General features: G+C 52.5%; 1 protein-coding gene across 11 annotated transcripts in view; it reads right to left on the reverse strand.

Annotated features, from left to right (window-relative positions):
* Positions 1-25,662, reverse strand: part of ADCK1 (aarF domain containing kinase 1) — a 137,679-nt gene that overhangs the window by 54,254 nt on the left and 57,763 nt on the right. For 8 of the 11 annotated variants that reach the window (XM_086319434.1, XM_086319431.1, XM_086319430.1 and 5 more), the window contains one exon: positions 20,032-20,235. In XM_086319434.1, the coding sequence (XP_086175560.1) occupies positions 20,032-20,235 (204 nt within the window). Of the gene's footprint in view, positions 1-20,031; positions 20,236-25,019; positions 25,285-25,662 lie in introns of all 11 variants that reach the window. The other 3 variants (XM_086319439.1, XM_086319436.1, XM_086319440.1) reach the window with 2 other exon arrangements.

Genomic DNA, 25,662 nt, shown 5'->3' on the forward strand with positions numbered 1-25,662 from the left:
CTCCAGCCTTCTCTGACCATCAGCTTTAAGGAGAGAGGGGGTCACCGTGCAAACCCAGCTCTGTAGGAAGACCATTCCCCAAGCTGCTTGCAGGCTGAATTGCTAACTCACTTCCCCCACCATCCCATTCAGCGCTGTGGTCAGAACCCTGGGCGTCCCTCTCCCTGACACCTCCCTGTTTGATTCATCCTGAGTCCTGTGGATTCAGCCTCCAAAGCACATCTGTTCACCCTTCATCTGAGCCACCATCACCTCTTGCCTAGATGACCTCGAGAGCCTGGTAACTGGTCATCCGGTTCCACCCCGATCCCCTGTGAGCCTGCAGGCTGGGCTGTGCTGTTCTCTGCTGGGAGCCAGTGCCCCTGCCAACCTCCGATCTCCTGAACATGCCCAGTGCCTCTCCAGCCTCACCTTTTGGAGTGTCTCTCTGTCCAGCCACTACACCCCTTTTCTGCCCCCCAGACAGATCCGCGCTCTGCCCCAGCCTGCCGCCTCTGCATTCTCTCTGTCCCACCTCTCCTTCCCCTAAGGTCCCTCTGGCTTTGGCTTCATTCTCACTTCCTCAGAAAGGCCACCCAGGCCCCCACACGAACAGCACTACTCTTCTCTTGCAGCCTTTATCACAAGTGCCAATGGCTTTTCATTTTCCCGAATGCTTGCTTAGCATCTGCGGTCCCCACAACTGGATCGCGAGCGCCCGTGACAGCAGTGTGCTCGCGCACATGACCCCCGGTGCCCACACGACAGAGCTCGGTAAACATCTGCTGAGCCGATAAATGAACAAGCCAAAGATGGGTGAGGTCCTGGGAGGCAGGAAGGCTGCAGAGGGTCCACATGGGAGCCCCAGCCCGTGGGCCAGCCACGCCACCCAGCCCCAGCCTCAGAGGCCCCGGCCCCCGGGTGCGGCTCGGGTTCAGAGGTCTCCCCGGGGTCCTCAGCCCTGCCTCTGCCCGTCTGCTCAGGCTGTTCCACCCACCCTCTGGGCCTGTCCACGCGCGCTCCTTTTACAGCACTGACGTCCTGCCCGCGTCTGTCCCCCTTCAGACACTGCCCTAACTCAGCCCTCCCTGCATCCCTATTTGCGGCTTCCAAGAACACCGGAAAACTTGCCCAAACTTCAGAGAACTTCCTCTCGTCCTGTCTCAACCTCTTATTAAGTTACGTCTACAGCTCACTCTGTATCCAAAACACAGGCTCCTCTGAGATGTCAGTTGCGTGATGTCAATAACTGGAGGAGAGCGGCCCACACGGCACCCTCCTCTGACTCCACCCCGCCCGTTCCACTGTGGAAAGTGTTGCGCCCTCCAAGTCCGGGGTTCTCATCCCACCACTGCCACCAGCCGGCAGTGTGACCTGAGGAAGCTGCTTCACCTTCTCTGGATCTCAACGCCTCCTCGCTTATAAAAGGGGGTGTCAGGGCACATGATCCTTGATATCCTTCCCAATTCTGTGATCCCGGAACACTTACCTTCCAGCCAACACGCCCCTAACTGTGCCCCCAGCCGCCTCCTACACACACACACACCTGCACATGTACTCACTACGTCTGCTTCTCCACCGGGAGTCAGCTTACCCTCTCTGGTCACACACACACACACACACACACACACTCAGAGTCACTCCCAAGTGGCACAGGCAAGGCCCCTAAGGGGTCCTCCCTGAAGCAGAGCCCCCTGTGGGCAGATATCACCAAGGGTGCCTTGTCTGGGACACAGGCTTGTTCCTAAAGCTCCATGAATAAAGAAGCAGGCACAGCTGGCCTATTCATAATCAGCATAAAAAATTGATTAGCCCTTTCCAGATTAAACATTATTGTTTCAACGAGGAACATAAATCAGGTGGACGTGGAAGGCTTGTCCCCCTCTACTGCCAAGGAGCGGTGTCGGGTAGACAGCAAGCAGGGCCAGTGGAAGGAGACGAGGGCCCCCCACCTGCACGCACAGAAGGGTGGCTCCTTGTCCACAGGGGAGCTGGAAAGGAGAGCCCAACAGTGCCTGAACCCCGTCCCCAGGCTCCTCAGAGCACCTGCTGAGCCGTCACCTGACGGGGCTAGCCCGGGGCTGAAGGCAAAGGCGAGGACTGGAGTGATGTCACAGGAGGGAGCTTGGCCCCCAGGAACCAGACTGCATCTCAGAGGCCCAACAGCACAGCCTTTTATTTTTTTTTTAATTTATTTATTTTATTTGGAGGCTAATTACTTTACAATATTGTAGTGGTTTTGGCCATACATTGGCATGAATCAGCCATGGGTGTACATGTGTCCCCCATCCTGAATCCCCCTCCCACCTCCCTGCCCATCCCATCCCTCAAGGTCATCCCAGTGCCCTGAGTGCCCTGTCTCATGCATCAAACCTGGACTGGCGATCTATTTCATATATGATAATATACATGTTTCAATGCTGTTCTCTCAAATCATCCCACCCTCACCTTCTCCCACAGAGTCCAACCAAGGAAACCAGAATTGAAAGAGACACGTGTACCTCAATGTTCACTGCAGCACTGTTTACAATAGGTAGGACATGGAAGCAACCTAGATGTCCGTCGGCAGACGAATGGATAAGAAAGCTGTGGTACATATACACAAAGGAGTATTACTCAGCTATTAAAAAGAATGCATTTGAATCAGTTCTAATGAGGTGGATGAAACTGGAGCCTATTATACGCAGTGAAGTAAGTCAGAAAGAAAAATACCAATACAGTATATTAATGCATATATATGGAATTTAGAAAGATAGTAACAATGACCCTATATGCAAGACAGCAAAAGAGACACAGATGTAAAGAAAGCAGGGCCTTGAACCAGCCCCTCTCCTCCTTGAAGCAGGCTGTGTAACTGAAGCGTGTGGGTCTCTGGAATCAGACACTGCTAAGTTTCAGTCACCAGTCGAGCCACTGTCCTGCTGTGTGACCCTCAGTTAAGTTACGGAGCATCTCTGAACCTCAGTGTCCACACCTGGGAAACATGGAAAGGGATACCCGCCCCGCTGAGCTGCCGTGAGGACTAAATGAGACCTTGGGCATCTGGAAACCTCCAACACATGCCGAGGAAGGAGAAAACAAGCCCTTCATCAATACTCAGTTCCTTGACCTGCCAGGGTTCCCCATCTGCCTGCCCCAGCTCCCACTCAGCAGTGCTAGGAGAGGCCACCAAACGCCAGAATAGGAAACCTTGTGAAAAGCAGGGGGCTCCTTACAGAGAGCAAGGGAACTCAGGGGTTAGGAGCCTGGATTCTGCAGTCAGGCCGGCTTTTGCTCCTGACTCTGCCTGATACTCTCTGTGTGACCCCAGGCATGTGGCTCAGCCTCTCTGGTCTTGGTTTGCTCCTCTGTGAAATGGGAATAACCGCACTTCCCCCTCCCAGGGCAGCTGTGAGGGTTGTAAGAGGTGATGTCTGCAAACTGTGCAAGGGTCCCACACATTCCCTCTGGTCTTTCCTCTGGTTCTGGCCTGACTGCCATTCTCCATATTTGCATCTGTGCCTGAGGACTCTGCCTCCAAAGCCACGGGAATTAATAGCCCTCAGGAGTAGCCCTCACTCAGGAAGTTAGCTGGTGCATAAACACGCTACCTTCTCCCTGGCTGTTGGGTGGGATAATTCTAAGGAGACTGTTTGGCACCATTTCCCAGCCTCCCCACAGAGTTAACCTTCATTCACCCACCGTGGCAGCTGGTTTAGAGCACACAGCCACCGCTGCCTTCTCTGCCCTGGGCCACACTCCCACTTCCCTACTTGGAAGCACCTGCTGTTTGTTCCTGTTGCTCAGTCGCTCAGTTGTGTCCAACCCTTCTGCGACCCCATGGACTATAGCCCACCAGGCTCGCCTTTCCATGGAATTCTCCAGGCAGGAATACTGGAGTGAGGTTGCCATTTCCTTCTCTAGGGGATCTTCCTGACCCAGGGATTGAACCTGCATCTCCTTCTTAACAGGTGGATTCTTTACCACTAAACCACCTGGGAAGCCCAAGCATCTAAGCTTCCACAAAACCACTTGCCCTGGAACCCTTTTCTTGGAGTCATCTTCTGGGAGCCCCCAATCAGGATGAGCAGCTCTCGTTCCATTAGCACTGGGCCAAAGTTGGCATTTACATTCTCTATAGGATGGGGCAGAACCTGGGACTCCTCCAAACCATCGCTTCTACGCTGGCTATCACCAGTAAAGACAGTTGTTGGGCTCACATGGAGACAGAAACTACTGCAATCACACCCACCTTGCCCGTGCCACCAATCCCAGCCCTGAGAGACGCAAGTAGGGACCAACTTTCCACAGGAAGGGGACAAAAGGCCACAGTTGCATTCAAGGAGAAGATGAGGGCCCTGCAGTCCCTCCAGCAGCCCCAGAGGACATGAGGTGTCAGCTGTCCAGGCAACTCCTTCAAGGGCAGAGACTATGGCACTCATCCTCTGGCTTGTAGCCATCTGACTCACTGTTCAGCTGAGGGCACTTGCTCGGAGCTGCAGGAGGATGGGATGGTGAGGGAAGAACGTGGCCCTGCCTCAGCCCCAGGAGACAGCTAAAACAGGCTGGTGGCTCAGCAGTAAAGAATCCGCCTACCAATGCAGGAGACACAGGTTCGATCCCTGGGTCAGGAAGATCCCCTGGAGAAGGGAATGGCAACCCACTCCAGTATTCTTGCCTGGAGGATTCCATGAACAGAGGAGCCTGGCGGGCTACAGTCCGTGGGGTCGCAAGGAGTCAGACACGACTGAGCGATTAAACATCAAGGAGAGTTCACCTCTGTTAGGCATGAATGACGGACAGAGTCCCTGCCCCATCCCAAGGTTCCTGCCTTGGGCCACTCCATCCATCTTGCACTGTTGACTGACTCTGCCTGAAATGTTTTTTTCATTAGTCATGGGAGCTTGCATAACACATGTGCATACACATGCCTGCATGCACACATGCGCGTGCACACACACACACACACACACACTTAGCTGATTTGATATAACATTACTCCTAAGAGCTGGAACCTGGGGCTACTCCCTGAAGTTTACATACCCAAGCCCATTCTAACACCTGTTCTAATGTCCTCCAGGAACCAGCTCCTCTTCAGGGCTAGCAGCTAGAAGGCAGGAGGGGCAGGGCCTTAGGCAACAGAGTTCCAAACCTTCCTCTGCTTCCTTTAGCTTTGTGATCTGGATGTTTCTTAACCTTCTAGGGCCTCTGCTGCCTCATATGCAAAACTGGAATGGTAAAACCTACCAACCTTGCAGAATGACTGTAAGGGTTAGAAATAAAACCTACAAAACATCCGTCCAAGGTATACTACATCGCAAGTACCAAATACCCAGAAACTACCGTTATCATCCACTGACATGAACATCTCTGGTTCTGTTGGCCTTCCCCTCTTCTTCATGCCTTTGTATGCCTTGCCCCTTCCACCTGACCCCAACTGTATTGGGGTTTGAATGGGGGCGGGGGGAGTGACATCTCACAGACCCACCTCCTCTGACCACAGTGACTGGTCTGTACAGAATGGATGCCGTGTTTGCTTCCTAGGGCTACCACACCAAATCACTACTGACTGGGTGTCTTACTGCTGCTGCTGCTGCTAAGTCGCTTCAGTCATATCCGACTCTGTGCGACCCCATAGACAGAAGCCCACCAGGCTCCCCTGTCCCTGGGATTCTCCAGGCAAGAACACTGGAGTGGGTTGCCATTTCCTTCTCCAGTGCATGAAAGTGAAAAGTGAAAGGGAAGTCGCTCAGTCGTGTCCGACTCTTAGCGACCCCATGGACTGCAGCCTACCAGGCTCCTCCATCCATGGGATTTTCCAGGCAAGAGTACAGGAGTGGGGTGCCATTGCCTTCTCTGGACTGGGTGTCTTAGAACAATACAAATGTATTGTTTCACGGTTCTGGCGACTAGAAGCCTGGAATCAAGGTGATGGCAGGCCTGCACTCCCTCTGCAGGTTCTAAGGGAGAATGCTTTCGTGCATCTTCTTGGCTTCTGCTGGCGTCCCGCAATCTTCCGAGTCTCTCAGTTCATCATCATTACATCACTCAGATCTCTGCTCCCACTGTCTCATGGCCTTCTTAAAAGGACAAACCAGTCACTGCAGTCCACCCTAAGCCAGTATAAACTCATCTCAGGTTGCCTGCTTACATCTGCAAAACCTCATCTCACAGTCTGAGGTTCCAGATAGACCTGAGTTGTGGGGGTCGATGGGGAACACTTTATTTTGTAAAGTGAAACTAGAAGAGGACAGAGTCTCTCCTGGGGCCACAGCTGGGAAGAGGTGAGGCCAAGAGAGGCTGGTGGCCAGTGGTCATGGAGGGAACCACGAGTGAAGCTGACCTTCATTCACGAAGGTCATGAAGGTCACTTAGGAAGAAGTTGAGAGACAGAGAGGAGAGTCCGGGAAGAGCTCCCGGAAGGCACAGTTCCACTCCAACCCTTGCTAAGATGTGGTTCCATGGGCCAAGACATCTGCCTTTTTGCCTCCGCTAGTTCAAGTTGGGATTCTGATCCTCACAGCCAACACACCACCGATAATGAGCTGATTTGTGTCCAAATATCCATGTGTTAGCCTCCAGCGCTTAGGACATGAACTTGCTTGCAAACAGGGTCCTTGCAGATGTAATTAGTTGAGATGAGATCATGGTGGCATAGGCTGGCCCCCTGATCCAACAGGACTGCATTTATGAAAACTGGAAATTCAGACACAGATACACACACACACACAGAGGGAGAACGCCAGGTGAGGGTGAAGGCAGAAATCGGGGTGATGCTTCTATAAGCCAAGGAAATCCACAGACTGTCTGCAAACCTCCAGAAGCGAGAGGAGAGGCACGCAACAGGGCCTCCCCGACGCCCACAGGTGAGCCATCCCTGCCGACACCAGGATCTTGGACTTCCAGCCACCAGAACTATATAACAACAGATTTCTGTTGCATAAGCCACCTGACCTCTGTACTTCATTACAACAGCCTTTGCAAACTGACAGACCCTCAGCCAAGTTCCCTGTCATTCCAGCCCTCCTGGCCTGCTCTCAGTGGGAAATAAGCTGAGGTCAGCCCCAGCCACCACACCGCCCAGCTCCTCATGCTCTTATATCTCCCTCCTTAAATCTTCCTCATCCTGTGAGGGCCAGTTCATGGCCCACCTCATCCAAGAACCCCCTTCTGAACTTGCCCCACAAAGTGAAAAGTGAAAGTGAAAGTGGCTCTGTCGTGTCCGACTCTTTGTGACCCCATGGACTGCACAGTCCATGGAATTCTCCAGGCCAGAACACTGGAGTGAGTAGCCTTTCCCTTCTCCAGGGGATCTTTCCAACCCAGGGATCGAACCCAGGTCCTTCTGCATTACAGGCGGATTCTTTACCAGCTGAGCCACAAGGGAAGCCTAAGAATATTGGAGTGTGTAGCCTATCCCTTCTCCAGCAGATCTTCCCAACCCAGGTCTCACACATTGCAGGGGGATTCTTAACCAGCTGAGCCGCAAGGGAAGCCTAAGAATATTGGAGTGTGTAGCCTATCCCTTCTTCAGCAGATCTTCCGGACCCCAGGAATCAAACCAGGGTCTGCTGCATTGCAGGCGGATTCTTTACCACCTGAGCCCTGCATTTCTCCTGCATCAGCCCCACAGCTGAGCACTTAATTCTTCTCTAATTATGCCCCCTGTGGACTGTTCTGTCTGCCTGGTTTTGGGGGTATGGGAAGGAGGGACGTGGCTTTGACGCTTTCTGTATCCTCCACAGCCCTGACACAGAGGTAAGAGCTATCAGTCACTCAACAAACCTGTATTTTCTGGGCAAGCAAAGTATCAGTCTGTGAATGTGGCCACCATGAGCTGAGGCTCTCTCTTCACAGAACAGCCTGGGCACAGCAGCTCAGCAGAGGATGTGGGCATCCCTGCATGCCAGATGCCAGGGACGGGCACCACCCCAAGCCTGGACTGTGGGCTGAGGGCAAACTGGTGAGCAAATGGGTAGAATCGCCTCAAACCACAGATGGGGCTGACAGAAGGATACAAAGAACAGAATCCCATCCCCTTGGGGGGTGAACTTAGGGACATCCAGCCTCCTCGAAGTCCACAGGGGACTCCACGGTCCCAAGCAGGGTGGAAGCTACCTGAGGCCCTCTGGGTTTCGCTGAGAACAAGAATGGCCTCGTTTCCCATGCCAGCCCCCATCTTCCGGGCACAAAGCTTCCAGCCCCGAACAGAAAAGTCCAGGAGGACGAGCCCTGGGTTAGGGGTTGGGAGACCCAGGTTCCACTCCTGCCTTTACCACCAAGCAGCTGTGCCACTCTGGGCAAGTTACTTCCCCTCTCTGAGCCTCAGTTTCCTCACCTGCAAAAAAAAACAAAAAACAAAACCAGGCTTGGACAAGATGATTTCAAAATCCATATAACCCATGAGTTAGTGACACTCTGGGATAACTGCTGTCTAAAGCAGCTGCCTCCGGTCAGCGAGGGCTCAATGAGAAGATACAGCATTTGTCAAACCCCAGGAAGATCTGGGCACCCAGGTGAGGGGATGGATATAAAGTGAGGATCCTGTCTTACTGCTTTGTTTCTTCCTCACAACCCCACACACAACAACCACAGCTAACAGCTGCTGGGACTCACGATAAGCTGGGCACTGCATTTTAGATGGTCTAGCCTTTCAATCCTCATCACAGCCCTGTTAATGCAAAGGTTCTATTATCATTCCTGTTTACAGATGAGGAAACTAAAGTTCAGGGGAAAAAAAAAAAAACCAATGAGGGACTTCCCTGGTGGGCCCGGGGCTAAGACTCTGAGCTCCCAATGCAGGGGGCCCAGGTCCCATCCCTGGTCAGGGAACTAGATCCCGCACGCCGCAACTAAGACTAGGTGCAGACAAATAAATGAATGAAATAAATAGAGCTTTTTTTAAAAGAAAGAACTAACGCTATAGTGAGAATATGATAGATTCAGGGTCTGGGCAAAGCCTGCTGAATCCAGAGCCTGTTTTATTAACCTTTATGCCATGCTGCCTCAGAAATGATCCTTTTGCTCCTTCCAAACCCTGGCCTCCCATCAGCCCATCATTTAAATAGCCCCAGACACACCCTCATACAGCACTCTACAGGCTTGTACAGGAACATCCCAGGGAACAGTGGGACCAAGACCGAGGCAGGGCAGAGCTGGCCTCCCTGAGAACCCCAGGCCCCGCAACCCCGAGCCATGATGCCCTGCCTCTGATGGAGTGTCTTGGCGCATGTTATAACCCATTATTAAGCACCTTCTGTGTGCTGGGCATGGACAGCATCCTGAGGAAACCCCAAGACGAGGGTGAAGGGACCTGCCATCCCAGGAACATAAACTGCCCTCTGAGACAACCAGACCACCAGGCCGAAAGAGAAGGCCAGCCTGTTCAAGGGGACAGGGGCATCTGAAATAGCTCAGAAGTCAACCCAACCACATCACAACACCTACTATGTGCAGAGCCCACACTAGGCCCCACTGGGGATAAGATGGGGAGGTAACCAATCTTAACACAACAGACAACTGCCTAAGAGTGGCACCGGAGTAGGGAAACACAAAAGAGCCATTAATCCTGACTGGGGGGGTACCTGGGGAGGCCCAGGGGGACCACTTCACCAGACACTGCACCTCAGTTTCCCAGCTGTAAAGCGAGGAATACCAGTACCCATCTCAGAGAGTTCTAGTGAGAAGTGAGTTGATCCATGTGAAAGCTCTACAGCAATGCCTGACGCCTGACAGGCATTCACGGTGTGTGTGTGTGTGTGTCTGTGTCTGTATGTGTGTGTCTGTCTGTGTATGTGTCCATCTATATGTGTGTCTATGTGTTTGTGTCTATATGTGTGTCTGTGTCAGTATGTGTGTGTGTCTGTGCATGTGTCCATCTGTGTGTATGTCTGTGTGTGTCCGTGTGTGTGTGTCTATGTGTGTGTGTCTGTGTCAGTATGTGTCTGTGCATGTGTCCATATGTGTATGTGTCAGTGTGTGTGTGTGTGTGTGTCCATCTGTGTATGTGTCAGTATGTGTGTGTTTTTTGCATGTGTCCATCTGTGTGTGTCTGTGTGTGTCCATCTGTGTGTGTGTCTGTGTGTGTCCATCTGTGTGTGTCTATGTGTTTGTGTCTATGTGTGTGCATCTGTGTCAGTATGTGTGTGTGTCTGTGCATGTGTCCATCTGTGTGTGTATCTGTGTGTGTCTGTGTCTGTCCATCTATGTGTGTGTCTGTGCATGTGTCCATCTGTGTGTGTGTCTGTGTGTGTGTTTGTGTCTGTGTGTGTCCATCTGTGTGTGTGTGTCCATCTGTGCGTGTGTCTGTGTGTGTGTCCATCTGTGTGTCTGTGCATGTGTCCATCTGTGTGTGTCTATGTGTGTGTGTGTGCCCATCTGTGTGTCTGTGTGTGTCCGTGTATCTGTGTGTATCTGTGTGTCTGTGTGTGTCCATCTGTGTCTATGTGTGTGTCTGTCTACGTGTCTCTGTATGTGTGTGTGTCTGAGTGTGTGTCTATGTGTCCATCTATGTGTGTCTGTGTGTGTCCATCTATGCGTGTGTCTGTGTGTCTGTCTGTGTGTGTGTGTCTGTGTGTGTCCATCTGTGTCTATGTGTGTGTGTCTACGTGTCTCTGTGTGTGTCTGAGTGTGTGTGTGCGCGCGCCTGTGTGTCCATCTGTGTCTATGTGTGTGTGTCCATCTGTGCGTGTGTCTATGTGTATGTGTCTCCATGTCTGTGTGTGTGTGTGTGTGTAGTGTTGCTGTTGTTACAGTAGCAGCGGCAGTGGTGGTGAGAGTGGGAGCTTAGAGGAGGAGAAAGCCTGAGGAACAAGGAGGGACGAGAGGGGGGCCTGAGGAGCAGAGGCCGGCTGGCAGGAGACACCCGAGCGGTCAGGGCGCTTGTGTGAGGCTGCGGAGGACGGGGGCGCGAGGGGGCGCCTGGCTGCCCGGGGCCTCGGTGCCCAGGAGGGAGGGGGCCGCGGCCCGGCTGTGCGGGTCCACCAGGCGGGACGGGCGCCCCCGCCCAGGGGAAGGGCGCGGGCCCGGGGCGGGCGGGGAGAGCAGGCGGCGCCTCAGTCCCGGGACTAAGGGCGCACCGTCCGTCCGCTGACAGGGACACTGCCTGCCATCCATCTCCCGCTCGTTAAATTACCAACCCAAATCTCTCTCCCATAATTGATAAAAATCTCCTTTGGATGTTCGGCATTATTGGGGGAAAAAATGTTTTTCTATTTTTCATTATGTGTTTTTAATATAAATGCGTTTTTTATTGAGAGCTGCTGGGAAGGCTGGAGGAGCCCAAGTCGGCGGAGAGGGTCGTCTCCCCGCTCGGCACACCGGGTCCTGCCCGCACTCCAGCGCCTTCTGCTCCCCTCCCAGAAGCCTGGGGGAGGCGGGGCACTGTCTGGGGAGACGAAGGAACCAGACGCCAGAACAAACTCCAAGGCTCTGCTGAAGACCAAAAGAAGCAGGTCTACAGACAGCTGCAGCCCTCGTGCCCAGCTCCAGGCCAGCAGAGCAGCCCTGGGGGTGGTATAAAGGCCGAGCCCACCTTGGCCCGCCCCCTGCCGGGGTGTATAAAAACCAGGCAGGAGCCCCCCCAACCCCACCCCGAGGGCGGGGACCCCGGGGCTGACACAGAGGAGAGCTCCATCAAAAGTATGAGGGAAGTCAGAGAAGCACAGGGAGGAGTTGGATCGGCATTGGAAAGAAGGCAGCGGGGAACACTGGACCACAGAGGCGGCTGTCATCGAGGAGGAAAGCTTCCACAGGCCCCGGGGTAGGCGCAATCCCCCTGCAGCCTGTCCTCTACACTCTTCTCCAGCCCCAGTTCAACCCGGAGCATGTTTGTCACCCACCCCGTACCCAACTCCTCCAGGACAAGGGAAGTTGAGTCCAGCTGCCATCCCTCAGGTGAGGCAGGCACGAGGGGCCCTAGTGAGAGAGTCAATTCCTAGGCAGGTTGATGAGAAGTCTGGGGTCCCAGAGGAGGAGAGAGAGGTCTGGGGGTCTCAAGGACGAGGAAACGACAAACTTTTTCTTTTCCTCTACATTCCTTAGTCTGAGTCACATAAAACAGTTTTTCTTCTTTAAGCCTGGAACTGATGATTACACAACTGTTTAAACTCTGTACTAGGGATTATATAACAATAATGTATCCTGCTTGAGGACAGTTTCTCCTTCCTGAAAACCTTCTGACTAATCCTGATATGTTCAGTCAGTTTAGTTCAGTCGCTCAGTCCTGTCTGACTCTGTGACCGCATGGACTGCAGCACACCAGGCCTCCCTGTCCATCACTAACTCCCGTTGTTTACTCAAAACCATGTCCATCGAGTCCGTGATGCCATCCAACCATCTCATCCTCTGTCATCCCCTTCTCCTCCTGCCCTCAATCTTTCCCAGCATCAGGGTCTTTTCAAATGAGTCAGCTCTGCACATCAGGTGGCCCAAGTACTGGAGTTTCAGCTTCAACATCAGTCCTTCCAATGAACACTCAGGACTGATCTCCTTTAGGATGGACTGGTTGGATCACCTTGCAGTCCAAGGGACTCTCAAGAGTCTTCTCCAACACCACAGTTCAAACGCATCAATTCTTCGGCGCTCAGCCTGATATCTTAGAATGTATATTATGGGAGTGGGTCTGGTAGGATCTTTCTATTGTTAAGTTCTAACCCTGTTATCCTAAAATGTAAGTGTGGGAGTGGGTCTGGTAAAATTCTTTTGATTTATTGTAACAACCAATTAAAAAAGGATATAGCTCCCTTGCTCACACTAGCAAGGGGGGCACGCTCCGCCCCCCTTCCAGTGTCTGTGTCAGAAGCTTTCTCTGCCCCTTTTTCTCATTAATAAAACTCTGCTACACAAAAGCTCTGGAGTGATCAAGCCTGGTCCCTGGTCCTGAAGCTAAATCTTCTTCTTTGGATATCGCAAATCCGACATTGTTCACCGTCAGCTGTCACTAGACACAACACAGCCACCAGCTCCCTGACCCCGGACACCCATGGCTCTATCCCATCTGTGGAGTCAGTCCAAGACCACACTGCAGGCGCTGCTGAGTAGCCTCAGGAAAGTGCCCAGTGAGCCACTGGCAGCCTCCCAGGGCGGAGGGAGGCTCTCAAGAAGCCTGGGGGACAGGCTCCAAGGCAGCCTGAGGGAGGCTTCCACCAGTGAGGGCTGCGGCTGGCCACTAGATGGAACACTGGGTACCAGTGGGAGGGGAGGGGGAGGGAAAGGCCGATTCTTCTAGCAAAATAGCATCGGGGACAGAGAACCATAGTCTTGTATCAGAAAACATGGTTAAAGACCCAACTCCACCATTTCAAGTCCCTCAGGACCTTGGTTCCTCACACACCGAAGGCATCCAGCACAACACAGAAGTGGTAGCTCATGTTTGCTGGCCACCTGCTCTGTGCCAGACGTTGGCTCCACGCTACGTATTCATTGATTCATTTCATCCCTGCAGCAAGCTGAGGAGGTAAGGTACCATCATTAACTCCATTGTACTAAAGAGGAACCTGAGGGACAGAGAAGATAAGTTGCTTGTCCGAGGTCTCGAAGTTGCTCACTCGTGTCCGACTCTTTGCGACCCCGTGGACTGCAGCCTACCAGGCTCCCCCGTCCATGGGATTTTCCAGGCAAGAATGCTGGAATGGGTTGCCACTGCCTTCTCCAGGAGATCTTCCCAACCCAGGGATTGAACCCAGGTCTTCCACATTGTAGGCAGATGCTTTATCGTCTGAGCCACCAGGGAAGTCCTGGTTATGAGGCCAATAAAGCCAACAGGCAGCTTCTGGCTCCTGCCCACCTCAAAGGCTCAATATAGGAGCTTGACGGCCACGTGAAAGCAAGACCCAGCTGGGGCACCTTGTCCTCGTTCTCACAAAGTTCTCTGCACGCCAGCATGAGGTCCTGAATGCAAATGTGCGGAAATGATAAGGGTCACCCCAGAGTTGGCCACTCCCTCTGCAAGTCCCCTCCCCCGGCCCCTCCCCCACCACCCACCCAAGCCTCTGCCCCAGTCTCTGCGCTGTGCCCACCCGGGGCTCCACTCACCAGGAACCTCTCACATGGGCCAAGAGCACCCTGCCCTCACCTCCCCCCGTCTGCTTTTGCCTCTGCTGCCCCTCTTGTCAGCAGGGCCTTCTCTCTGCCACCCCCACCATTCAATAAACAAATGATGTTCTTGGGAGCAGGGCTTCTTTCCTTCCTTTCTGACCTTTTGCTGACACCTGAAACTCACCCTGCACCTATTATCTGTAGGTGCGTGTGAAACAATGAGAGGTGCATTTTCCCAACTGAATTGCAATGGTTCTTGTCTGCATCCTCACAGCCATTCAGGTTGGATGGTCCCTCAGAAACATTTGAGCACTTCTCCCTGGGTGCCACGAGGGGGTTACAAAACCAGGTCAAGTCTAGAAACCCCACCCCATGGAAGCTCAGGAGGGAAAAGACTGATAAAATGTGTTTTGGAGGACAGAAGCCAAACCCCAAGCCTTCAGCACCAGCACAAACACAGCCCCTCACAAAGGTGTTTCTGAACTCTGGCCCCTGACCTCATTTCCTTTCGTTTTTCATCGAGTTCCAGAGTTGGGAAGAACATCATCTGATACAGCTATGTTCCAGCACAACAGACGAAACTGGATCTCTCACTGAAATGTATCATAAGGAGACTGGACTTGTCCATGTGTGTTCCAGGAGGGGGGAGAGATGTGTGTGTGTGTGTGTGTGTGTGTGTATGCGCGCGCACAACCAAAGATAACTGTACCAGTGTAGCTGCAAATTCTCTTATCTCTTCCTGAGTCCCACTGTGACTCCTGCCCCCAAGCTCTCCACCCACCTCAAACCTCCAGCCTCACCTCCCCCACCTCATCTCCCATGTTATTAAGGAAATTCAGCTCCACTCCATTCCTCTTTGTTGATAACCTCTCCAAGCCCTCCTATTTCAGGCTCACCTTATGAAAAGAACATCCAAAGACCTTTAGTAATGTAACCTCAGCCCCAGCTTTACACCTCGGCCCCGCGAGTCACCAGGCTGAACTCCCTCTGCCAGTCAGCAAGACTTCACCATGCACTCCCCTGTGTTTTATGCTTTCCACAGCCTGCATCTTCGGCCCATTTCATTAACTGGTGACCCCCTCCTCCAACCTCCACCTCCCCCAACCCCACCCATCTTTGAGAACCTAGATGAGACACAATGGGCTGCAGGAAGCTTCCACCCACCCACATGTAATATCTCTCTCCCCCGCCATCTCCTCCCCCTCCCCACAGGACCAGGTATTACAGCAATGGGTGTACCTCCTGTTGACCCTAGACTATACGGGCCAGAAGGAAGGTTTTACCCATGTTGACTGTAGCTACAACTTCCAGCTCTGTACCTTTCCCCCTAAATACCAGCTGCTTAGACAACAGACAGAATGAAAAATATATATATATATATATATATAGAGAGAGAGAGAGAGAGAGAGAGGATAGTCAAGGAAAAGGTGTTGAACCACAGAACTGAATGTTGTTAGAGCCTACAGGGGCCTTAGAGAACTCCTACTCCAAATGAAGAAGCTCTAAGGATGGGTTGGTGGTCAGCACGAAGAACCCGGCCAGGTCCTCCAGCATAGCGCCAAGAGCTCCTGAAACCCAGGGTGGTCAACAGTCTCATAACTTAAGCTTGCGTCTGCCCCATTCAGAGTACAGAGCTGTCAGCCCCGCTCCACAGCAGGGACCATGCCCAGGAGTAGAAAGAACCAGAGTCTCATCCAGCCGTCAGGGCTCCCTTCGTAAGGAGCAAAGGAGTTCAACAGCCCTCCCAGACACTCAAGCTCAGGCGCCATCTGCTGGTCAGGATCAGCACTGCGCCTGGACCCGCCGCCCCAAGGGTGGTCAGGAGACAAGACTGAGACCAACCCCAACCCACTCTAGATTCAAGTCACTTCCAGGGAGAAGCAATGACCCCACCTCCTAGAGCTCTGACTGCTGACTGCTCAACCTGTCGTGCAAGACGTAAGCCTAACATTCAAAATAAAAGGAAAAAAGTAAGCTTCTTTTTGGTAAGGATAGAAACTCCTAAGGCACAGACACACAAAAAAGTGATTCCTAAAGGGTTTCTGCCAAACAGTTCTGCTACATAGGAGACAAAGCACTGGCCAGAAGATCAAAAGATCTGAGGTCTCATCCCACCCCTCACATGCCGCTCCCTTAGCTACATGGTCCCCCCACTAGCAGCACCCCACCTCCCGAAAGAGGCCAGTCCCTATGCCGGGAATGGGATCACTTCACTTGCTCTCACCTCGACACTGACGGCACTGCCTGCTGTCCAGGGATGTGAACTAATCTAACACCAAACGTACATCACAGAGTCCAGAAGAGCTGCAACCTCACCCTCACGCCCCAGGCTGGGGACATCCCCTCAGGGCCAGTGCTATCCTCCAGGGACAGGAATCAGTCTGAGAGCGCTAAGGGCTCTGCTCACAAGGCAGACTCGGAGCAAGTCAGGGCAGGCTGGGGCACACCAGCCTCTAACTCCTCTTTGGTCACCCCTCTCCTCTCCTCAGTGTGAGATTTAGGGGCAGCCACGTGACCGATCTTTGGGGCTTCTCTGGTGGCTCAGTGGTAAAGAATCCACCTGCCAATGCAGGAGACATGGGATCCATCCCTGGGTCGGGAAGATCCCCCTGGAAAAGGAAATGGCAACCCACTTAAGTAGTCTTGCCTGGAAAATTCCATGGACAGAAGAGCTTGGCAGGCTACAGTCTATGGGGCCACAAAGAGCAACTGAGCAACTGAACACGTGTGCAGTCTTTGAGCTCCAGGTGACCTCAGGGTCCACCCGAGGACTCGGACCTAGGAAGAAGACAGTGACGCACGGCAGACTCAGCTTCCTTTAACCGCTCCTGGAACCAGGGATGAAATGGAGGGTCCCGGGGCGGGCGTGGTGCTCAGGATTAGAGGAGCCAGCTTAAACGTCTTCCTGGGAGGATGAGGGGGGGGCGGGGAGGGCTGCTCCCCAAGAAGTGTCACGGGAGGGGCTGGGGGAGGAGGGAAGGGTAGAGTGAGTGACTTTCCCCACCCTGACTCCCCGACACCCGCCTACCCTGCTTCCCACACGGCCCCCTTTCCCCTCCCTCCGCCCACAGGCTGAGAAAGTGTGGAACCGGGAACAAATGCCATCTTCCCGGCAGGGAGGGGGAGGAAGGGGTGAGGCAAGACTTTGACTGTGTGTCTGTGGGGGCCGGGGTAAGAACCCTGAGGCTTCTGAGCTTCCCAGCCAGGAGGGACGTGCCCTCCAAGCCATGGCCTTGACATTAGTCTCCTTCTCTCAGCAGGCTCATGACCAGCTGTGGGGCAGGAGACACAGGCCACCACGCTCAGGATGGCTTGGCTGGGCGAGGGGGTTGCCAAGAGAAGGGGCCCTGAAGACGCAGGCAGCGTCTCCCAACTGTAGACACCCTGCAGCCGGCTGGGCGGGCAGGCACACCATGACTGCTGATGCCCCGAACTTCCCGTCTCGCTCCACCCTGGCCTGGAGGAAAGCCGCTGCCCTGCTCTCGCCTCCCCCTCCAGCTCCAAGGGTTAAGCTGCTGCCTTCTCTTCCTGCCTCCACCCCCGCTGAGCTGCCACAGTGCCCAGCAATGGTGCACTTCACACTGCTATTACAGTGACTTATTTAGTGTTCATTTGGGGGTGCATCTCATTGCTGTAGGAAGCAGGAGGCCAACCGTCTTGGCAAGAAACAGGCACACGAGGGCTGAGCCACGCTGCTGCTGTCCCCCGGCCTGCAGCCCCTCCATCCTCACCCCACTCTGCCCAGCCTGTGGCCTGCTCCTGACTCAGCCCTAAATCAGGTCTACTCTTCACTCAATCTTCCACCCCCGCCCCATCCCCTTGGAGGAGATGTTCCTCCATAGGAAGGAAGTCCACAGAGGTGTCTATGCTCAGAACCATTATACCAAACAAATTCTAGTGCTGCCGAGAAAGTTCTAGGACCTACAGCAGATTTCCCAACCTGGGGATCTGGCCAAAGGGACTGAGAACCCCCAGGGAATTTGACTTCGGAGGCCAGTGGGATTTGATTACAAAATGTACACAGGACTGGGGAGACAGGCTCTTGGAGGGCACAAACAAAACCTTGTGGGCACCAGGGCCCAGGAGAAAGGAGCCCTCCTGGGTGATCCAGTGCCCATGCCTCTCCCAGAGAGTCCAATAATGAGGCCAAGCCAGGCCAGGCCATCAGTGAGGAGTGGGACTTCTCTGGAGGGATGCCAGGCATGTGATGCCAGCTCTACATTAAGGGACCGACAGTCAGGGCCAGCTGCACGCAAATCAGCAGAAACGGAACAACTGAGCTTTATGACCCTCTGCCCCAACTCTCCGCCTGGCCCTCAGTGGCCTAAGGAAACTGTCACTTATCCATCATTGGTTCATTAAACAAACACCGGCACCCCCGATACACCACGTACTATTCTGGAACTGCAGACAGGAATAAAAGGACCACCATGGTGTTCATCCCCAGACTTCACAATTTGTGGTGAAACTACCTAGACACAACTAACCAACCCACGAGAAGAACAAGTGGAGGGAGCAAAGGTGTGCAGATGGTCAGAGAAGACTTCATGGGAGAGCTGGGATTTGGCCAGGACCCCCAGCATCTAGCACAGTGCCCGGCATTTGGTAGACAGACAGACAGATGAGCCAGTGGCCTAGGAACACAAGGAATGACTGACAGGGAGAGGGTGGAGTAAAGAGACTCCAGGCAGACGAAGACCATGGCAAGCTGAAAGTGGACGGGGTGGATCTCGAAAGCCCAGCTAAAGATTTTATTTGGGGAAATTGGGAAGTATCAGAGGTAATAAAATAATTTCAGGAAAGGCGTCAGCTGATCTAGGCTTGACATTTAAGATTATTTTGCTCAGAAAAATCCTAGAAGATCCAAAGGATTCTCTCTCTAAGAGGAGAATTGCAGGGACTTCCCTGGCGGACCAGGGGCTAAAACTCCATACTTCTAATGCAGAGGGTATGGCTTTGATCCCTGGTTAGGGAACTAAGATCCCATATGCTCTGCTTCATAGACAAAAAAAAAAAAAAAATTAATTAAAAAAGGGAAAAAAGAAATAAAAATAATTTTTTAAAAAAAGGAGAATTTCAAATGTAATAGGTGAAGGGAGAAAAGCTTTACTGAATAGAGTTCTCTTAGGTACCATGAAATTCTAGCACATAGTCCGTAAGCCTGGGCCTGCTCTGTAGATCCTTGCAGATGGCTGTTCCAACCACTCCCTCCCCAGAATCACGATGAGTGGATCAGGCCAACAAGGATCCACACCACTGGGCCCAGTCTGGGTTCCACACATCCTGCAGGTCACTGGCGTGAGTCCAAAGGAGCGTGACCAGGGCCACATACAGAATGGCCCTCAGCCCCTTTGTCTGTGGCTCCAGGGTCAGAATGAAGATCAGAGAAGTTTGAGGAAGCAGGCATCAGCCCTCAGGAGGAAGCACTTATTACAATTAGAGATGACTGATAATAGAGCAGACCACATCAGGCAGCCCATAAGAGAATAAGCTTCCTGTCACTGGAGGCAATCAAGCAGAGGCCCAGCGATGTCCCAGAAGCCACTGCACTGAATGATTAGGACAGCTCACTGATAGAGCAGGGCGCCAGAACTGTGTACTAACAGTCCCCTTGGACACTTTACCTGATCACTCTAAGCCTCCATCCCTCATCCACCAAACAGGCTTATTGATAGTGTGTGTCTTGTAGGTTTGCCATAAGGACTAAGTGAAATAACGTGTGGGAAACAACAGAGTTTGGAGCACACAGTAAACTCTCAACAACTGACAGCAACTATTAGATTGAAGCGTATGAATCGTACTAGGTTACAGGTCGAAAACAGTCTAAACATATAACTATTTCATATGGTCCAAGTAATATATTTACTGAGGGCCACTCAGGTTCCTTCTAACCTCTCTGATTTCACACTGAAAGTTTCCGTGCTCCCCACCTCTGTTGGATCCCCAGGGCCTGGGGCCAAGCCAAGAACTCTGCAGGGTCTTTCTGGAAACACACTGTACAGGAAGGGACCCACCCCTCCCGGCGGAGGCGGGTACCTCTTTGCCCAGGTCCTCGCGGATGACCTGGCGGACTTCCTTCATGCTGCTCTGCGGGGCCTGGCTGTGTAACACCTTCAGCGTGCTGGTGTACTCCTCCGGCAGCAGGTAGTCCAGAGCCCCCAGGTGCTGGCCCACCTTGATGAACGTGCCCCGGTTGGCACAGCAGAGCTCACAGAGGCGCCTGGCAGAGCGGAGGTGCACCTGCAGGGAGACAGACGGGGCCAGAGAGACGTGAGTGCCCATTGCCCACTGGGCGCACTTCTCTTTTCCTGCCCGCTCTGCGTGGATACCCTGATTCACCCCCCAGTGCGCATGCACATGTACTTGAACATGCACACACACCCCATCATTCACCTTCAGTCTCCTGGTACACACACACACACACACACACACACCCCATCATTCACCTTCAGTCTCCTGGTGCACACACACACACACACACACACCCCATCATTCATCTTCAGTCTCCTGGTACACACACACACACACACACACATACCCTATCATTCACCTTCAGTCTCCTGGTACACACACACACACACACACCCCATCATTCACCTTCAGTCTCCTGGTACACACACACACACCCATCATTCACCTTCAGTCTCCTGGTACACACACACACACACACACCCCCCATCATTCACCTTCAGTCTCCTGGTACACACACACACACCCATCATTCACCTTCAGTCTCCTGGTACACACACACACACACACACACACACCATCATTCACCATCAGTCTCCTGGTACACACACACACACACACACACACACACCATCATTCACCTTCAGTCTCCTGGTACACACACACACACACACACACACACACCATCATTCACCTTCAGTCTCCTGGTACACACACACACACCCATCATTCACCTTCAGTCTCCTGGTACACACACACACACACACACACACACACCATCATTCACCTTCAGTCTCCTGGTACACACACACACACCCATCATTCACCTTCAGTCTCCTGGTACACACACACACACACACACACACCATCATTCACCATCAGTCTCCTGGTACACACACACACACACACACACACACCCACCATCATTCACCTTCAGTCTCCTGGTACACACACACACACACACACACACACACACACCCCATCATTCACCTTCAGTCTCCTGGTACACACACACACACACACACACACACACCCCATCATTCACCTTCAGTCTCCTGGTACACACACACACCCCATCATTCACCTTCAGTCTCCTGGTACACACACACACACAGACACCACCCCCATCATTCACCTTCAGTCTCCTGGTACACACACACACACACACACATCCCATCATTCACCTTCAGCCTCCTGGTACACACACACACACACACACCCCATCATTCACCTCAGTCTCCTGGTACACACACACACACACACACACACACCCCATCATTCACCTTCAGTCTCCTGGTACACACACACACACAATCCCATCATTCACCTTCAGTCTCTTGGTATACACACACCCCAACATTCACCTTCAGCCTTCTGGTACACAAACACCCCATCATTCACTTTGAGTCTCCTGGTACACATACACACACACACACCCCATCATTCACCTTCAGTCTCCTGGTACACACACACCCCAACATTCACCTTCAGTCTCCTGGTACACATACCCCCCCATCATTCACCTTCCGTCTCCTGGTATACACACATACACACCCCCCATCATTCACCTTCAGTCTCCTGGTACACACACACGCACACACACACCCCATCATTCACCTTCAGTCTCCTGGTACACACACACACACACCATCATTCACCTTCAGTCTCCTGGTACACACACACACTCACACACCCCACCATTCACCTTCAGTCTCCTGGTACACACACACACACACACCCCATCATTCACCTTCAGTCTCCTGGTACACACACACCCCATCATTCACCTTCAGTCTCCTGGTACACACACACCCCATCATTCACCTTCAGTCTCCTGGTACACACACACATACACACACCCCATCATTCACCTTCAGTCTCCTGGTACACACACACACACACACACCCACCCCATCATTCACCTTCAGTCTCCTGGTGCACACACACACACTCACACACCCCATCATTCACCTTCAGTCTCCTGGTACACACACACACACACACACACACACCATCATTCACCTTCAGTCTCCTGGTACACACACACACACACACACACACCATCATTCACCTTCAGTCTCCTGGTACACACACACCCCATCATTCACCTTCAGTCTCCTGGTACACACACACATACACACACAGACACCACCCCATCATTCACCTTCAGTCTTCTGGTACCCAGACCAGTCAATTCCAACCTCCAACTGCAGCCAGCCTCCAGACATGGCCCAACATGGCCTGACACTTCTGATCGCCTTTCCTTTAAAATTTACCTGGTCTGAGTCCCACTCCCACGGAAACAAGCATGTGTAAGGTTTTCAACTAGTTCTGATACATTTATGATTCATTCAAGGATATGCTAAGTTCACGCATTTGCCACCCACCCCTCAGCCATACTAATGACACTGTCTGTTTGGAGGTCTACAATTTTCAAAGATGCCAAAGTCATTATTTTTTTAATTCTTCCAGCAATTTAGGGAAGCAAGTACAGGTGTCTTTAAGGACAAGAAACTCAGATGTTTTGATTATAGAAAAAGCTAATAAATGTCAAAGCAAGGTCTAGAAAGCACTTCAGTCCCAGGGCTCTTTAACTCAGCAGACTTTAGCCGGGATCTCCTGCTAACTCGAAGAAAACGTCACAGCGGGGCATTAGGCACATAGGGTGGGCAGCAGGCCAGGCGGTGCAAGACAGGCCAGCCTTAACTCTCCTCCTGATGCCCACCTATCCCTCTGGAGTGGGATGTGGCCCCCACCCGCCCCCAGGCTGCACATCCCCAGTCACCACCCCAACTCTGCTGAGGATCTTGGAATTTTGAGGGTCCTGCCTTCCTGGAGCTACAGTTCCTGAACAGGATGGAGCCATGAGCACAAACAGAAGACAAGGGAGGCCCAGGGCTCTGTGGGAACCTGGTACCCTCTTCCTCCTGTAAGTCAACCAGGAGAGTGAATATTTATGATGGACTTACACTCTCAAGTGCTACGAAAGATGCTCACATAATTAAGAGCATGTTGGAGGCAAGAAACCAGGTGAAGAGTTAAATAACGGTAGGCAACAAAGATGGAAGAAATGTTCAAAGATTCTACATGATTAGTTGCCAAGTGAACCACACAGAAAACTGTTACTGTAAGAATTAAAAAGAGAATGCTGCAGCCCCAAATACCCTGGTCCCAGCAGCCAGGGAGCCCACCTACCCGCTCCGTCTATAGCAAAGGGATGCCCCGGACCCCAGGCACTTGGAGGCTGTCCTTAGGCCCTGCCAATCCATCCTTCCTTGCCACGCACTATGATACTGCACTGACCCTGTGCCACTTCTCCTGTGTCAGATGGGTCACTATTAGGCTTGGTCAACAGAGGGGCTTGGGGGCGGGGGTGGACATTGCAAGACCACAGCAGCACAAGGAGGCTCCCTACCGGCCCCACTGGGCGGCTTCCAGCTCATCAGCCAGCGGGACAGGGGTTTAGGGACCTGCCGGTGGCCCTCATGGACCAGCCCACCCTCACTACCTAGTGGGCCCCTTCTGTGGACCAACTCAGGCCCATATGCTCCAGCAAGTGCTCTGACCGCCCAGCAGGCAGCTCCCACACACTAGTTCTAGGTCGTCTTCTCCTACAAATCTCTCTGCCACAGGGCAGGCTGTGACCATGGCCCATGTCTCCTTGTCTCCAGGGCAGCCTGGGATCCCAGCCTTGGAGGCCCCCAGCCAAGTCTTCAGGTCTGTTCTTGTTCACCACCCCGATCCTAGAGGGAGCAGGTGCTTTATGCGTTTACTACCTCTGTCCCCTTAGATTCTTCTACTACTGCTTTTAGGAGTTAACTACCTTTTCCTAATTAATACGCTTTTACATTTAAATTACAAATATGGGGACGTCTCTGGTGGCCCAGTGGCTGAGACTCCAAGATCCCCATGCAAGGAGCCTGGGTTCAATCCCTCATTGGGGAACCAGATCCCATATACCACAACTGAAAGATTTCACGTGCTGCTATTAAGACCCAGCGCAGCCAAATACATAATTATTGGGACTTCCCTGGGTGGTCCAGTGATTGGGATTCTGCCTTCCAATGCAGAGGACACAGGTTCAGTCCCTGGTCAGGGGTCTAGATCCCACATGCTACGTGGTGCAGCCAATAATTAAATAAAAATTTTAAATAAATAAATATTTTTTTTAATAAAATAAATTACAGGTATGACTAGTCCCTGGCTGATACAACCCCTGCAATTGAATGTGAATAGATTAGGATTAAAAAGGAGAGCATTTCAGGTCAAGAGAACAACACAACATGCGTGTGTGTGTGTGTGTGTGTGTGTGTGTATAAGACCTGCTCCACCATTTTCTTTAGACTAGATTCACATCTGCATTTCTCTCGGCTACTGGAAGAACTCAGAAAGCATTAGCCTCACACCAACAAGGCCTCCTACCAGGGAGCACAGCCAGGGCTCTGTTGCCTCCCTCCTGTGCCCTGAGCCAGTCCCAGGTAGGGTGTCTCCTGGCACAAAGTAAAGGTCACGTTCACACTGTCTGGGCAATGCAGGGAGCCCTCTCTGGTCACACAAGCCCAGGAAGGCTGGTCTACCTCTGACTCACTCATTCCCTGGCACACCAGCCATTGGGAACAGAGACCACGTGTGTCCCCTGTAGATCCCCTGTAGACTCTGTGTACCCCAGGGCAAGCCATGATGAGCCGTAAGTGTAGATTGATGACAACCATGGGTCACACACACAAAACCATAATCCATGAAACTGAATCGGCATCTACTGCAAATGGCACCCATATTTCAACCAGAGTCTTAAACACACACAGTCATATGGGGATGAGGGATATTCCACTCACCAAAAAAATGTAAATGCTCTTTGAAGGTCAAAAGACACAAATGCTGAATAACAGAGCAGGCATTCTGATCTCCAGGGTCCCTTTCCAGCTCCAGCTCCTACAGTTCCACTGTCCCTTAGGATCAGAAGGCAGATCTCATTCAGAAATTCAAGAAACTGCTGGCTTAGTGCAAAGTCCCTCTTTGAGCATTCACCTCCTGCTTGCTGGTGACTTGGGATGGAGGACCGCCCTTCTCCTGCTCACTGAGCATCTTTGCTTCTGGGATCTGTAATAATAAATCTTGTGATTCTATTTCCTCCGGGTGGATGTGTTTAAACTGCACCTTCAATCAAAACACCCCAGTGAGTTTCACTTCCCCAGTGGGAGCTTGGATGCCGAGAGAGCTGTCTGCGGACCCCGTGTGGGTGGCTTGTGCCCCCGACTCAGCAGGTCATAATCTGCACATTCTTAATTGAATACACCAGCGCTGGCTTCTCAACACACACTACTGCCCTAAACACTGCACACCCATTTGCTCACTGGCCCCGAGGCCTGTGGAGCCAGCACCTGGTTTCATGAGCTGGTTGGGTGTTTGTCGCTGCAGCATGTCCTCATTGCAGAGTTCCCACTCCAGGTTCCATTCCTGCCAAAACAGGGCAGGAAC

Source organism: Bos grunniens, chromosome 10, assembly GCF_055505025.1.
Source record: "Bos grunniens cultivar Pamir isolate PY7600 chromosome 10, Bosgru_T2T1.0, whole genome shotgun sequence".
Lineage (NCBI taxonomy): Eukaryota > Metazoa > Chordata > Mammalia > Artiodactyla > Bovidae > Bos > Bos grunniens.